Source organism: Musca autumnalis, unplaced genomic scaffold (genome assembly GCF_047663935.1).
Source record: "Musca autumnalis isolate F117 unplaced genomic scaffold, ASM4766393v1 scaffold_52, whole genome shotgun sequence".
In the NCBI taxonomy this organism is placed as follows: domain Eukaryota; kingdom Metazoa; phylum Arthropoda; class Insecta; order Diptera; family Muscidae; genus Musca; species Musca autumnalis.
The window spans coordinates 25,830-43,028 of record NW_027412111.1 but is presented as its reverse complement, the minus strand read 5'-3'; the positions used below and the strand labels follow the sequence as shown (position 1 = coordinate 43,028).

The window sequence follows — 17,199 nt, the reverse complement described above, 5'->3', positions numbered from 1 at the left end:
ATTTTAGGTCAAGATACGAGATGTATGCAGAAAAGTAATGTTGAGAATTCAAAGTTCATTGACCTCAAAAAATAATTTCCCTCAAAATTTAAAGCTATGATTTACTTTATGAATAAGATTTTCGTTTTTTAATGTCATGTTCACACGAGCATTTTAATTACGTTGTTCGCCTGTCGAACGACGTACACGAATTAACCCGTTTCCACGACACCATTCGTAATTAACAGAAATATAAACAAAATTTCCTTCATTTTTGTTTCTTTGTTTTCACGAAAATTTGTACCGAAAACACATAAAATATACATTAAATGAATAGGAAAAGCAAAATACTTTCCTTCAAATGTATCTTCTATATTTAACTACACACATTTCATTCATTTTTTCAACAAATTCTGAATAATTTTGTATTTTCAATATATTTTTATATGTTTCTATTTTCAAAATTAAAGAGAGGAAGAGATGTCAAAACAATATTTGTGTACACAGACTTTCAGTTATTTGTTTCCTTTTTATTTCTGATTTTTACGCGATTTTGAACTAATGGACACGAAATGTGTGTGGAATTAAGAAGTGAACACAACCATCTTCCTTCTGCATCTTGTAATATTGCACATTCATCGAATCACTTTTTTAGATTGATGAGTTCTCATGAGGCTAGAAGACGGTGTAATAGTCCGTAGTTATAAATAAAACACGTCTGAATTATTCTCGAACTCCGTAAAAAGTAATTTTTATTATATTTTCATATTTGATATCCACATGACATTATTGTCTATGCTACCGATACTACAGATACTATTTTTTTATTTTATTTTTTTTTTCAAATTTAATATAAACAAATTATTCTGATTACATTCGATACTCCTGGAATCGTATTGGCTTTTGACATCTGCGTTTGGCTGGCAATAGTCGCCCCTGTTGCGGCGATCCCAAGTCCCCCGTTGGCAATACGATCGAAGGAGATTGATTGCCCGTGGTTCGGGCACAAGGCTTTGATTTATTTCCTTCGTTTACAAGTGGATTGAACGATGATTCATTTATACTGTCGTCAATTGAAATTCGTTTAAGATGTGCAACGTTCCGTCGCTTCCTTCTTCCATTTTCCCTCGATTCAACCAAAGCTTCAGAACCACTCCTTTTCAATACTTTGTGTATGTTTGGCTCAAATGGTGAGTCTAACTTATTCATCACAACCTGCCGTTTTAATATGACCATGTCCCCTTCTTTTATATCGATATGCTTAGCATTTCTCTTGGAATCTGCATATACCTTTCCTTTTCTTTTTGTTCTTTGTCACGATCATGCAGCTCTTCGTCGATTTCCAATGGCTGTGTTATAGTTGGAAGCTTATCTCTTATCTTCCGATTGAACATCAATTCGGCTGGCGACTTCAATGTTGTTGAGTGTGGTGTTGATCGATACATCAACAAATATTTCAACAATTCTGCTTTCCAGTTGCTTTTTGTTGCTTGACTTATTTTCAGAACCTTCAATAGTGACCGATTTTGCCGCTCAACCTCACCATTTTGCTGGGGCCAGTATGGTGTCGTGTTTATCAATTTAATGTTGTTTATTTCGCAGTAATTTCGAAACTCAGCGCCAAACTGTGGTCCATTATCTGCCGTAATGGATACTGGAAATCCAAATCGCGCAAAAATTATTTCCAATCGATTTATGGTTTCCATTGTATCGATCTTTGTCATTATCTCGACCTCCATGAAACGACTGTAGTAATCAACGATGACAAATAGGTGGTGACCCGAAGGTAATGGTCCACAAAAATCCACCTCTAGGTGCTGCCACGGTTCTGATGGTAATTCGGTTCTGCGTATCGGTTCTGGATTAGACGGTATACTAACGAGGGTACAACCTTGACACCTTTTTACCATGGCCTCAACATTTTGATCGATTCTAGGCCACCACACTTTTGCTCGTAGACGTCTTTTCATTATCGTCATACCTGGATGTCCTTCATGGGCCAAATCTAGTACACGACTCCGCAAGTCCGATGGAATGACAATACGTGTGCCTCTTAATAGTATACGATCTGCAAAACTCAATTCTGTTTCATATACTTTGTATGATTCAGCAGCACCAACCCATTCTTGATTCATAATTGCATTTCTTACTGCTTGAATTTCATGGTCGTTATCAGACGCTTGTACTATTTCCTGAAGCTTCATCGCCTTTGGAGTTACATGCGATAGCAGCCAATTGACATAATAGTCTGAGTCTTCGCACCGTTCTCCAGTAATTTCAATGTTTGCTATTGAACCAACGGCCAGTCGCGATAGTGGATCGGCTATATTTGACTTACCAGGCCGGTAGATTACCTTGTATCGGTATGATTGTAATCTCAATACCCATCGTTCGATCCGTGCACATGGCTTCGATCTCGGTGCGAAGATTGTCTCCAGTGGTTTGTGGTCGGTGACTAGTTCAAATAGCTTTCCATAAACGTAGTAAAGGAATCTTTCTACTGCCCATACCAAAGCAAGGGCTTCCTTCTCTGTTTGTGCGTACCTTTTCTCGATAGCGGATAGACTGCGACTAGCGTATCATATTATACGTGGACCTGATTCGTTAAATTGTATAAGAACGGCACCTAGTCCCACTGGACTGGCATCTGCAATAATTTGGGTACGATCTTTGGTACTGTAATACCCAAGTGTTTTTTCTGTTGACATATACCGTTTTAAATCATTAAAAGCTTTTGCATGAACTGAACTCCATTCAAATTGGGTATCTTTGTCAGTTAACTTGCGCAGAGGATCGGTAATTGTAGCTAAATTTGGTATGAATTTTCCCACATAATTTACCAGACCCAAGAAACTACGTACCTCTTCAGATGTCGAAGGTTCTCGGAACCGTTTGATGGCATCCACTTTATCAAACGTAGGTGTGATCCCGTTTGGCGACAATCGATGGCCAAGAAACTCAAGCTCTGAAACTCCAATGACACATTTTTTATGTTGAGCGTCACATTAAATTTTCGAAGACGATCAAAAACCTTTTTCAAACGTCTATCATGTTCATTTTTCGTCTCCGCGTAAACAATAATATCATCTATAAAATTAAGACACCCGTCACACCCATTTAGTACTTGTTCCATAATTTTTTGAAAGATTTCTGGAGCGCATGTAATGCCAAACATCAGCCTAGTATAACGATAGAGTCCACGCTTAGTTATAAATGTCGTGATTTCTCTTGAATCAGGAGCAATTTCGACCTGGTGGAAGGCCTGCTTAATGTCCAATTTGGAGAAAAATTTACCGGTGCCTATATGGGGTAGAAAATCGTCGATCGTTGTTAACGGGTGATTTTCTCTACTGACCGCCTCATTTGCTCGACGCATATCGACACATAGACGTATATCATCTCGTTTTGGCACCACGACAACCGGAGAAACCCATTTCGAGGGGCCATTCACCTTTTCAATAATACCTTGTCGTAACATTTCTTGAATCTTTTTGTCGACAGCTTCCTCGAGTGGAGCAGGGATACGCCGATACGGTTGTACTATGGGTTTTACATTTTCTTTTATCGGTATGTGAACTATGATACCGGCGATTTTGCCAAGTTGATGATCATCAGTTTTCCTAGTAACTTGATTGATGTTATTTCCTATTTTTAATACTTGCAAACACATAGCCGTATCGCGCCCTAATAAGAGCTTCCCTTTTTCATCAACAACATAAAAATCTGCTATAGTGCTTCTACCATCTATCTGAACCATCGCTTTGAAAAGTCCCATAAGCTTCAACGGTTTTCCACCATATGCTGTGAATGTCTTATCAGTTTGTTTCTGGCGACCGATTACATTTACATTTTTGCTTTTCAAATCCATCCAATTTTCTCGATCCACCACATTGTATTTTGATCCCGAGTCAATGATAGCCGTGGTCTCAACACCTCCAATTTGACATCGTATTTCGTTTGAACTGTCGGATGTACTAATGCAAAATACATTATCATCAGCATTATCGTCATACTCCTCCATAGAAGAAACCATCTGCACCCGTTTCGTTTCGTAGTTCCCTGTCGCTCTGTTTAATGACTTATAGCGTGAATCGTTTTCATCGTAATGCTCATTTCTCTTGCGCTTCCGAATGTTCGTTGTCATACATTTCCGAGCAAAATGATTTTTCCCACCACACTTCGAACATTCTTTACCCTTCGCTGGACAGCGATTGTCATTAGCCTTATGACCCTTTGTTCCACACCGATAACATTCGAATCGATTGTTTTGGTTACTTCGAAATTGTCGTTTGCGCATATCCTGACTGCCAATTTTGCACACATCAACATTATTGTTGTTCGGCGAATTACTGTCACCGCAAGCTTACTTGGATGTTCGAAACGACTTCTGCTGTTCCGATACTGCTTCTATAATCCTTGCCATTTTCAAAATTTCATCCAAACTGTCATCACCACGTTCAAGAATCTTACGCCGCAGTAAATCAGATGAACATGCCTCCGTGATTTGATCCTTAATGTTGCTCTCAATTTGATTTCCAAAATTACATCTTTCGGCCTGTGTACGAAGACGCACTGCAAACAGTTCAATTCTCTCGTTTGGTTCTTGTTTCATTTTTCGAAAGATGTGTCGTTCATATGTGGCATTTCGTTTCGGTGCAAAGAAATTCTGTAATTTCATTACCCCATCATCATATTTGTTTAAATGAGGAATAAATCCACCAATCAGTGGCCCGCGTTTGACATAATCCTCTGTGTGCGGCAAATTGAAGAACACCTCCTGTACTTTTGTGCCAGCATAATGTAACAACCAACTGTATTTTTCGTCACAATCTGTTATTCGATTTGCAGTTGCAAAAAGCTCAAAGCCACGCAACCAACTATTCCATTTAATTGCACAGTTACCATCATCTATTTCAAACTGAAATTCCAACAGCCCACGTGTGAATTGTGTCCGACCCATATCTAAATCTTTAAGACACAAATAATTTAATTTCCTGTGACATCTTCTTGAATCGTCACACCTTCATTTCACTTCCCAAGTTCGGTGTTGCTTATACACATTGCATATTAGCTTGAATAAATCATTCTACTTTTCTATATTTTGCTCTCTTCTGAATTTAATCAATTGCGAACCGAATTTAATCATCGCACCAGCAAAATAATTCGCATTGCTCAATATGTATTCTGAATTTAATCAATTGCGAACCGAATTTAATCATCGCATTAGCAATACATCATCATCATCTTAATCTAATGTGAACCGAATTTAATTCTCACATTAGAAATTGGGAACTGATTCTAATCATCGCATTTTCCAAAATTACAAATTCCTTACTCAATTTGTTTGCACTGTGTATAAGTAACCATACCATAGTTTGAACTTCCGTACACAGAAGTTAATATTCCGAACTCATGGCTCATTTTGATATTGTGTACATGTAAAAGAAAAAAATATATATATAAGTATATTAAAAGAAACAATCAATGTGGAAATTCAGTCTGAGATAGTATTAAAGCGTTCACAATCCTCATTTCTTCCCGAGGCAGTGTCGTATAATCTTATAACAGTGGGAAGGTTGAGACGACTCGTATTAATAAGACTTCTATGATACATCTTACCTAAATTATTCATATCCATTTTAAATGATTCCAAACCGCTTAAAATTTTCCAATTAATGCTTATTTATTTGATCCTGATCCCGATTCTTCCTCAATCTGATTTTCTCCTCGTCGCCAATGTAATAGTCCGTAGTTATAAATAAAACACGTCTGAATTATTCTCGAACTCCGTAAAAAGTAATTTTTATTATATTTTCATATTTGATATCCACATGACATTATTGTCTATGCTACCGATACTACAGACGGTAGCACGCATTGTCCACGGCCTTATTGTTCGTCGGAAAAGGGGGAGTTCATTGTTTCTAGCAACCTTGAGCGAATTTTTGGCAATATTAAAAATCATTATAGTTTGCGTGCTTAAATGAGGTTCGAGAGAATAGATAACAGAAAATAAGGGAATCGTGGCTGCGTAAAATAAGTTAGGTTAATGGTGTTATAGTACCTAACTACCCTCCCACCTGTATTACCCATTGGTCAGTGAGAGTTTATTTCTCGGTAATACCCAAACTACCAGCCTATCAGTTTATATGGCTACATCCTCAAACAGACAAAAAGATATTTAGTTCGGGCTCATGATGAGTAATTTTATTTCAAAATATTTCAGTTTATACATTCGCAATCTGATAGTCCTAAGACAAGGAAGTAGTAAATCACCATTCCACTTAATTGAGCATAAAGAATCCTGTATGGGCTAAATACGCCAATGGATCAATCCCTAATAGCTAATAATAATTCGATGATCGTAATCAAAAAGTGGTTATAATATAATTTCGCTTAAAATTTACCTACACTATAATACATCATAAAAAATCGCATGCAGATAAAAATAGTACTGAATAGAATTTAACTTAGCTGAACAATTCAATTTTAAGACTAGTCAATGAAATTTGTAGTTATTATGATCACTGTTAATATAGGCCATATGCGCTTCAAAATGGATAACATTAAACAAGTGTTGGGATCTTTATCGAGGTCCCACTGTGTTTTGAATATAATATCTCAATGAAAGCTTGTATTTATCCAACAGTGCTAATAGTGAGCACACAAAAGCATCTTAAAGTAACATTATCAATATTGAAATACCTTATAGATACACCATTATTGATGTTAAAGCAGAATTATAAATAGAACTGTTGACTTACGTTTTTTCCCGCTGCTCGCCGCTGCCGCTGAAAGATCTTTCGCAGAGCTGACTGCTTTTACATTCACTTGAACAATTAATATCGGTAATTCCTCCGTCGATGCTCTCCTTTAATGTTTTAGGAAATGAGAGAATCGTATCCCAACATAAATTCTGTTACAGTTGACCTAATTATCAACAGTGAATCAATTATGTTAAGAATTAACACAAAATGCACACAAGTCGGAGAATAGTGAAACAACCTCAACAGCAACACAGTACTCTGACACACAATGGAATCGAAGATGGTAAGCGATAACTCTTTTTGTAGTTTCAGAGGTAAATATGTAATGTGTGTGTTTATTGTTTCACTATTCTACGAAACGGTACCGTAAATCAAAATTTGTAAATATGTAAGGCTTACTGATGTGGTTGATCTTACTGAAGCTAATTAAAAACGTAATAATGATGCTAATGTTTCAAATGATAGTGGACTTATTTCTAATTAACTCCAAGCACAGCTCCAAAGTAAAAAGGATTGGTAATCGAATTTCTAAACACCTTCTGGTAAAAATCAGGGATTTTAGGCACACTGTCGGAACATTGCAGACAATATTTATTAACGTGAATATTTCTCATATTCCAAGCGGCTTGGATACTTTGTTGCACATTTGGGGGACATTAATTATGTCTGCTATCCGGTTTTTATAGTCACACTTCGATATACCCGCAAGGTTTGAACACTATTTCCACGTATAATCAATTTGTTGGCCTTTCACTGATTTTCCTTGCTACTTTAAGCGGTTATGGTGGGCAAATATTGCACTTTGCAGTCAAACATAAGAGGTTTCTGTGGTTTGCTTTACACCGTAGTAAATGACGGACATGTGAACAGTAGGGAGAATACATTGAACTAAAGGTTTTGGCTCTGGTGTTTAATATTTTGTTCCATTTCCAGTATGTCTCCAGAGAGTTTTTGCTCCCAAAACCTCCGACAGATACCGCTAACCCAATGAACTGGTCAATCTGCTAGAGAGTGAAGAATTAGGAAACAAGGAAAACTAAAATTGTGATCGTATTACCTGAACCGAATATGTTAACCAGCAGAATACATTTTTACAACTCAATTGGGCATATAATGCAATAAAAAAAATGACCACCAATTATGCCAAATCACTGATAAATTAATTTATTGTCATTAAAATCTGATTATCTGCTGAATCCGATACTAATACTCACAAATGCGTTTAATAAATTTCAATTTAAAAAGGTTATGATATACAACAAGTTAAAATATAATATTAGTTTAACTTCGAGTATCGAGTTAACTGTGGGATGACAACCGGCAAAATGGCAGAATTTCCTGCAGTTTGGTGCAACGAAACCATGACTATATGCAAAACGTACATTGGCCTTCCAGGCCTAAAAGATGATGAATTTGCTGACAAGTAGAAAACGTTAATAAATGTGGTGTGGGGGAGACTATAAGAGGGGAACGGTGACCAATGGATGTCGCTAAAGGCAATAAAACCGCTTATAGATAACAGTGGCAATTACCATCAGATATTGAGAATAGAAAAAATATAAGGTAATTGAGGTGTAGTTGCATACTACAATTCCCCCACCACAAAATCAGTGTTTGGTTGAGAGAAGCAAATCCAAAACTGATTACAAACACAACTTCATTGCCTTAAGTCTTTGGCATGGTATGAGCCAATAGGATTTCCCTGCAAGTCTTCAAGCTCGTAGTAAGAATTGCCAATCTTTTTACGAATTCGAGACTTTATAAAGGCTGGAGCCAACTTTGCATTATATCCATGCTCAAAGTTGCTCTGTTTAAAATTCCTGCGAAAGATTTCTTGTCCAACCTGGTAGGAGACTTCCCGAGAACGCAAATTGTACGTTCTTTCATTGCGCTCAAACTGTTTTTTCATACACTTAGCCGCCTTTTCACCATAGAATCATTCCTATTGAACATCACCGATCTGTCCTCCAACATTTCAAGTTTTCGCAGTAACGAGTAGATAGATCCATTTGTGACCATATTCTGTCCAAACGTCAAATAATAGGGACTGGTACCAATGGCGGAGTGAGTTGCAGATCGAAGGGCACACCCTATGGAACTTATCCGCGCGTCCCAGTTTTTCTGGTTAGGATCCACATAGGACTTTATGGCCGACAAAACTGAACGATTCACTCTCTCCGAGGCGTTTGCCTGGGGAGAGTGAACAGCAGTGTAAAGATGAGAAATGTTATAGCGTTTCAGTAAATTATTGAACTCTTTAGACCTGAATTGAGTGCCGTTATCAGAAACAATCGTTTCTGGCACCCCGAACATATGGAAAATCTCAGTCTCCATATATTTCACTACAATGTCTGCAGAGAACTTCTTCACAGGCTTAATAAAAGGAAATTTGAGGAAATGATCTAGTAAAATGAATATTCCTATATTCCCTGAGCGGGAACGGGGATAGGGACCCAAGAAGTCCACGTATACCCTCTGCATAAATCTTTTCGTCTCGGACATCTGTCCCAATGGTGGCCTTTGAACACGGTTGGGATGCTTAGTGGCTTTGCACACTTCGCATTCACTGACGTAATTTTTAACATCTGTTACCAAATTGGGCCAGAAATAATATTTTCTTATCCGTTGCAACGTTTTATTCATGCCACTGTGAGAAGAGGTTGGTATATCATGTGCCTTCTTAAGAACGTCAGGTATGAGATCCTGTGGAATCCACAGTTTCCATGCAAGGTCATCATGTATCTGTTCACCTGTGACATGATCTGTCCTTCGGTACAAATAACCGTCAAGAATTTTCAAGTCTGGCATACTATCTAAATTTTCTTTGACCTTTTCAAGGAGTTTTAAATAAGTTTCTGAACGGAAGGACGGTGACTGCAAATCAATGAAAAAAACAGAATCTGACTCAAAATCTGACAAACTTTCCAATCCCAAAACTTCTTCGGTGTAGGTACGCGAAAGGGTATCCGGGACAATGTTCATTGAGCCACGTCTGTGCCGTATATCAAATTTATAGGCTTGAAGTTTTAAGGCCCAACGAGCTAGCCGAGTACTCAGGTCTGTCTGGGACATCAGACACTTCAAAGACGCATCGCAATGTATATAGAACGGTTGCGAAAAATCGGGGCTATGTAAAACAGGGGCTGTACCCAGTTTGGACTTCAAAACTTCAAATGATTTTTGGGCCTCGTCTGACCACACAAATTTACGCTTATTTTGCAACAGATAAATTTTCGGTACCACCCAGTCATACCTAAAAACCTTTGTACTTCCTTCACTGATCTGGGGACCGGGAAGTCCGTGATGGCGGAAACCTTTTCAGGGTCTGTCCGGATCACACCCTTACCGACAACATGGCCCAGGTACTTCACCTCCGGAACACAGAAGTGACTCTTCGTTTATTCTCCTTGCAACGCACTCTAGAACCTCAAGGTGGCGATCAAAAGATTCTGAAATTATCAAAAGGTCATCAAGGTAGACGAACACCTCTGTCCTGAGTGCCGGGGGTATCACTTTATCCATCAACCTGCTCATTGTTTGAGGGGCATTACAAAGCCCAAAAGGCATGACGGTAAAGTGATATAATGGCCTCCCAGGGACAGAGAATGCTGTCTTTTCCCTTGAGGCCTTTTCCAGGGGGATCTGCCAGAAGGCGTCCTTGAGGTCTAGAGCGGTAATAAACTCTGCCTTGGGGAGACGACTGAGAATGCCTTTGATATGGGGCATCGGATACGCGTCGCCTATAGTGACCGAGTTCAATTTACGACTATCTAGACATAGTCGGTTTTTCCCCGGTTTGCGGTGTAGTACAACGGGAGATGACCATGCGCTGCTAGACTCCTCGATAACACCAAGGGCTAACATTCTGTCTAATTCTTCAAAAATAAGTTTTTCTATGGCAGGAGATACGGGAAAGTGTCTCTGCTTTATAGGACGGGCGCTTCCAGTATCTATAGAGTGGCATAATATATTGGTTCTACCAAGACCTCTGATGGCAAAGGAAGGGAACAAGGATATGGTTTGAGCCAGACGAAGTTTCTGAGTTGGGGATAACTCAAGCTGGTCATCTAACTCAAAAATTTGAGGTTCAATGAACGAGCTGTGGCAACCATTCAGCTCAGGGGGAAGCAGTTCAAAGAGTCGCCAAAAATCTATTCCTAGGAATAACTCGCGATCTAAACTTGGAACAATGAATATGGTTATTGGCTTCTCTACATCCCTAAAAACCACAGTAGTCTCCACGAATCCCTCAATAACCTGTTTATTGCCGTCGGCTGTTTTAACAGTAGACTTATATTTCTTAGAGAACCTGAGGCAAGATACTGTTTTGCAGCGTCAGACCCAACGCAACTGATAGATGCACCAGTATCTAGAAGTCCTAAAAACTTCCTATTAAAGAGAGAAACCTCGGCATAAGGCCTGACGTCATCAGCAGAACTCAGTATGGAAGACACGATTTTCTTGTTGATGGAGCGCACTTTATTCCAAAACGCACGAATACGGCGTGAGGATCGTGTGGGTTTTTGATTCATTGGCTCATTGAAAATTCTCTGTCTTGCCAAGTTATACACTTCAACGCGAATATGAAAAGGTTTTAAGGGATGAACTTTTTGTTCATTAGATATTTTCGAAGAATCTTTATTGTGGGCAGAGTTGGAAGGTCTGGGTAAAATAGTAAAGCCGGGTTTCTTTACATTGGTGCACTCTTGTGTGCACCTGATCTCAAGTTTTTTGCTGACATTTACTGCAATTGGGTTTGTACACATTTGATGCACCGCACCCATAGCAAAAAACGCTTCTTTCGGCTAGGCAATCCTGGTAGCGATGACCAGGTTTGTTGCAGTTCCAGCATGTGAAGTTCAAGGCTGAAATTTCATCTTCCAACCTGTCTACTGATTCAGGACATGAATGATTATCTTCTTCTACATCGACTTAAGCAACACGCTTTGAGAATGGCATGGATTTTGAATAAGACAGACCGTGCCTGCGGCGAACGTCCTGAATAAAAAATTCTCTCTTCCGGCAAGTATGCCGAAGCTGTTGAAGTGAAGTAATACCGAGATTTAATATCTCGTGTTGAATTTCTGGCAGGAGATTCCTGCGCAGAATTTCAACCAATGTCCTTTCCGATATGGGCTCACTCAGCCTATCAGTTAAGTCCACAATCGAATCATAGAATAGGTCAAAGGATTCAGCTGGCTTCTGTCTTCTATCGCCTATCAATTCGCGTATATCAACGTCAGTCCTTGAATCTTTGTAGTGCATACGTAAAGCCTCGCAAAGACCTGGCCAAGTAATAGTTTGTACTGTGCGGTGATAACGCCAATACCGGTCATTGGCTTTACCATCGAAAAGAGCACTAACATTTTTACATAGTATGTTATTATTCCCATTAAGGGTTTGGGCTATTAAGGCCTCTACCCTATAAATGAAATTTTCCACAGATAAGCCTGTGGATCCACCGGTAAATTTAATTTTCCAATTGGAAATTATTTGCAGGACTTTATCCGGTCTATCGGTAAGATTGGATGCCCCCGAGGCTCCAGAATCCTGAGATTGCAAGGCTGGCGGTGGGTTACCATGGTTATTACCAGAAGCTCTTCTGTCTCTATTGAGATTATTGGATTGAATTCCGAACAAGTCCCGGAGGGTCTGTTCTTCAACATCAGGTAACGTAGGCATCTGACTTATAGGTGTAGGCTGTACCTGTGGGGGTCTATTATTGGACTGGGGGGTATTACCAGCTTCAATGCGAAGCCTTGACATACTTGCCTCCACACTGGATTGTACCGACCTAGAGATTTCATTCCCTATAAAGACATCATCTGTGCTTGTTGAGCCTCAAACATAGACGAAAGGATTTCCTTAATATTCTGGGTTGAAATCCCAGTGGTAGCGTTAGAAGCAGTAGCTGCGGTGCTACAAGCCCCTCCACCAATAAAGGACTCATTAAGGGTATCCCCAGGATCCTGACCATGTGATTTTTTGGGCGTGAGCTTTTGCCTGCGATCTGGTTGCTATTTTGGGGCCACCTGGAGTTTGAGAATCCGAGCTAACCCGAGTATTGCACACCGGACAGAAAGGTCTGGTTTTAAGACATGTTGAGAGACAAGATCTATGAAATACGTGTCTACAATTCGTTTCAAAAAATGTAGACTTCGAGGTTATGGGATTTTGACAGGATAGGCAAACCAACGGCTCCCCGGAGTATTCACCCGTAGCATCACTTTCCGAGTTTTTAGAAGACATATTCTATAGACTATTGATATTCCCGTACGGGTTCGAAATATGAGTTAAATTTTATATTCGGAAAAGTTCCTTCACAAAACATATGAAACAACCAATAATCGACAATTTAATTCGAAGATAACAATTTCAATGCAAGGTATTGAAAACGATAAAAGAATTATTCAAGCAAGGTAACGTCTGTTTGAGGATAATAACATATTGAAACTGAAGGCGGTAAAACAAAACAAGCCAACGAATCTGGAAAGAGTATAGATATAGATTGTCACACTGGAAAGAAAATCAAAATTTTCAGTTTTCTCAGATACGACATGGTAGGCTATATTCTTTAAGGTATTTCAGAAGGGGTCAAATCCGGATATAAATCCAAAAGTTTGCATTCCAAACTCGACTGAAAGATACCTTCAAAGAAAACAGATAAAGATTTTTAGCGATGGATGGTCCTGAGATTCGGGTTATAATGACAGACATCAGGTCTTATCATATCTAAATTCCTTTCATCTAAGGGATCCAAGAGAATTTGATAGACAGAATATTTTAATAGAAATAGATCAAGGAAAGAGTAAGGAAATGTGAAGAAGGAGCAGAACAACTCGATCAAGTACGCATAAAGCGACTACGGTTTTATATGGAAATATACATATATCATTTCTACATTGCTCCGCCCCACGTTGGGCGCCATTATTTGTAATATTGCACTTTCATCGAATCACTTTTTTAGATTGATGAGTTCTCATGAGGCTAGAAGACGGTAGCACGCATTGTCCACGGCCTTATTGTTCGTCGGAAAAGGGGGAGTTCATTGTTTCTAGCAACCTTGAGTGAATTTTTGGCAATATTAAAAATCATTATAGTTTGCGTGCTTAAATGACGTTCGAGAGAATAGATAACACAAAATAAGGGAATCGTGGCTGCGTAAAATAAGTTAGGTTAATGGTGTTATAGTACCTAACTACCCTCCCACATGTATTACCCATTGGTCAGTGAGAGTTTATTTCGCGATAATACCCAAACTACCAGCCTATCAGTTTATATGGCTACATCCTCAAACAGACAAAAAGATATTTAGTTCGGTCTCATGATGAGTAATTTTATTTCAAAATATTTCAGTTTATACATTCGCAATCTGATAGTCCTAAGACAAGGAAGTAGTAAATCACCATTCCACTTAATTGAGCATAAAGAATCCTGTATGGGCTAAATACGCCAATGGATCAATCCCTAATAGCTAATAATAATTCGATGATCGTAATCAAAAACTGGTTATAATATAATTTCGCTTAAAATTTACCTATACTATAATACATCATAAAAAATCGCATGCAGATAAAAATAGTACTGAATAGAATTTAACTTAGCTGAACAATTCAATTTTAAGACTAGTCAATGAAATTTGTAGTATTATGATCACTGTTAATATAGGCCATATGCGCTTCAAAATGGATAACATTAAACAAGTGTTGGGATCTTTATCGAGGTCCCACTGTGTTTTGAATATAATATCTCAATGAAAGCTTGTATTTATCCAACAGTGCTAATAGTGAGCACACAAAATCATCTTAAAGTAACATTATCAATATTGAAATACCTTATAGATACACCATTATTGATGTTAAAGCAGAATTATAAATAGAACTGTTGACTTACGTTTTTTCCCGCTGCTCGCCGCTGCCGCTGAAAGATCTTTCGCAGAGCTGACTGCTTTTACATTCACTTGAACAATTAATATCGGTAATTCCTCCGTCGATGCTCTCCTTTAATGTTTTAGGAAATGAGAGAATCGTATCCCAACATAAATTCTGTTACAGTTGACCTAATTATCAACAGTGAATCAATTATGTTAAGAATTAACACAAAATGCACACAAGTCGGAGAATAGTGAAACAACCTCAACAGCAACACAGTACTCTGACACACAATGGAATCGAAGATGGTAAGCGATAACTCTTTTTGTAGTTTCAGAGGTAAATATGTAATGTGTGTGTTTATTGTTTCACTATTCTACGAAACGGTACCGTAAATCAAAATTTGTAAATATGTAAGGCTTACTGATGTGGTTGATCTTACTGAAGCTAATTAAAAACGTAATAATGATGCTAATGTTTCAAATGATAGTGGACTTATTTCTAATTAACTCCAAGCACAGCTCCAATGTAAAAAGGATTGGTAATCGAATTTCTAAACACCTTCTGGTAAAAATCAGGGATTTTAGGCACACTGTCGGAACATTGCAGACAATATTTATTAACGTGAATATTTCTCATATTCCAAGCGGCTTGGATACTTTGTTGCACATTTGGGGGACATTAATTATGTCTGCTATCAGGTTTTTATAGTCACACTTCGATATACCCGCAAGGTTTGAACACTATTTCCACGTATAATCATTTTGTTGGCCTTTCACTGATTTTCCTTGCTACTTTAAGCGGTTATGGTGGGCAAATATTGCACTTTGCAGTCAAACATAAGAGGTTTCTGTGGTTTGCTTTACACCGTAGTAAATGACGGACATGTGAACAGTAGGGAGAATACATTGAACTAAAGGATTTGGCTCTGGTGTTTAATATTTTGTTCCATTTCCAGTATGTCTCCAGAGAGTTTTTGCTCCCAAAACCTACGACAGATACCGCTAACCCAATGAACTGGTCAATCTGCTAGAGAGTGAAGAATTAGGAAACAAGGAAAACTAAAATTGTGATCGTATTACCTGAACCGAATATGTTAACCAGCAGAATACATTTTTACAACTCAATTGGGCATATAATGCAATAAAAAAAAATGACCACCAATTATGCCAAATCACTGATAAATTAATTTATTGTCATTAAAATCTGATTATCTGCTGAATCCGATACTAATACTCACAAATGCGTTTAATAAATTTCAATTTAAAAAGGTTATGATATACAACAAGTTAAAATATAATATTAGTTTAACTTCGAGTATCGAGTTAACTGTGGGATGACAACCGGCAAAATGGCAGAATTTCCTGCAGTTTGGTGCAACGAAACCATGACTATATGCAAAACGTACATTGGCCTTCCAGGCCTAAAAGATGATGAATTTGCTGACAAGTAGAAAACGTTAATAAATGTGGTGTGGGGGAGACTATAAGAGGGGAACGGTGACCAATAGATGTCGCTAAAGGCAATAAAACCGCTTATAGATAACAGTGGCAATTACCATCAGATATTGAGAATAGAAAAAATATAAGGTAATTGAGGTGTAGTTGCATACTACAATCTATATAAAATGTTTAGTTCATTAATTTTCATTCATTTTTTTCCTTCTTTCTAAAAATGTTTTTGTTTTCAACAAATTTTTCAAATTTGAATTTATACATGTAATAATTAATTTTTTCGATAAATTCTCTCATTTGTTAGGGATGGGACATACTTATTCGTCGTTCAGAGAGTATTTCTAATCGAACAACGCAGAAAAATCGTCGTTCGTTCATAGAATTTTGTGTGGGGAAAAAAGTAATTTATTCGTAGTTATGGGTCGAACAACGAATAGAGAACGAACGACGTACCGTGGAAACGGGCTATAACGAATGGATATACACATTTTGAGGATTCCACATATTTTTTACTAAAGTAAAACTCTTTAAGAGAGACGTTTAAAGTGTCCGAAATCTCAACTGAAAGTGGTATTTATTATTTCTAACAGGAATGATTATGAGAAACTTTTATCTCAATATTTTCGAGTTGCAAAATTCTAACAATGTTGTGTAACAAAAAAATATGTTTCTCGTCAAAACTTAAAAATGTATTAATCAAATTTGACTACAATACTTTATAATATACAACAACAGCAACAACAACTAAATGTGAAAGATCAGTAAAAATTGATAAAATTTATAGTTAATTCTTTAACTAACACAACAACAAATCGATTGACGATTTCCAGGACTGAAAAACAACAACAACAACAGTTTATGTCATATAAGAACAGAACATGATTTTCAAATCATTAAATTTTATTTTGAGTGATCTAACACAGGTATTTAGAAACATACTACACAGTTTCCAATAATAAAAAGTACATCTAAAGACAGACGCACAATATAATTTTGATATTAGGAGCTACTTTAACAATGATAAAACGTACATATATCTATTGTCTTGATGGTCAAAATTACTCATAAATACGATTTAAGGAAAATTAAAACCGAGTATGTTATCAACATCGCAAAGTTGCCGTACAA

At 37.7% G+C, this 17,199-nt stretch overlaps 1 protein-coding gene across 1 annotated transcript; it reads right to left on the bottom strand.

Moving 5' to 3' along the window:
* Positions 1–849: 849 nt before the first annotated feature.
* On the bottom strand, positions 850–12,512 carry LOC141388090 (uncharacterized). Its single transcript, XM_073958136.1, has 6 exons — positions 11,804–12,512; positions 4,347–4,947; positions 2,841–4,283; positions 2,334–2,434; positions 1,270–2,266; positions 850–1,042 (listed from the first exon to the last, which is right to left on the bottom strand). Exons 1-6 carry the CDS (start codon positions 12,510–12,512, stop codon positions 850–852), a joined length of 4,044 nt encoding a protein of 1,347 aa, XP_073814237.1.
* Positions 12,513–17,199: the final 4,687 nt, after the last annotated feature.

Excerpts from the sequence above, each read along its gene's own strand:
- LOC141388090 (XM_073958136.1), bottom strand. The coding sequence starts at position 12,512 with ATGTCAAGGCTTCGCATTGAAGCTGGTAATACCCCCCAGTCCAATAAT. Across the intron at positions 4,948-11,803 it reads ACACGAGATATTAAATCTCG|ATTTAGATATGGGTCGGACA; the intron begins GTATTACTTCAC and ends TGTGTCTTAAAG. Across the intron at positions 2,435-2,840 it reads AACCTTCGACATCTGAAGAG|TCACCGACCACAAACCACTG; the intron begins GTACGTAGTTTC and ends TATTTGAACTAG.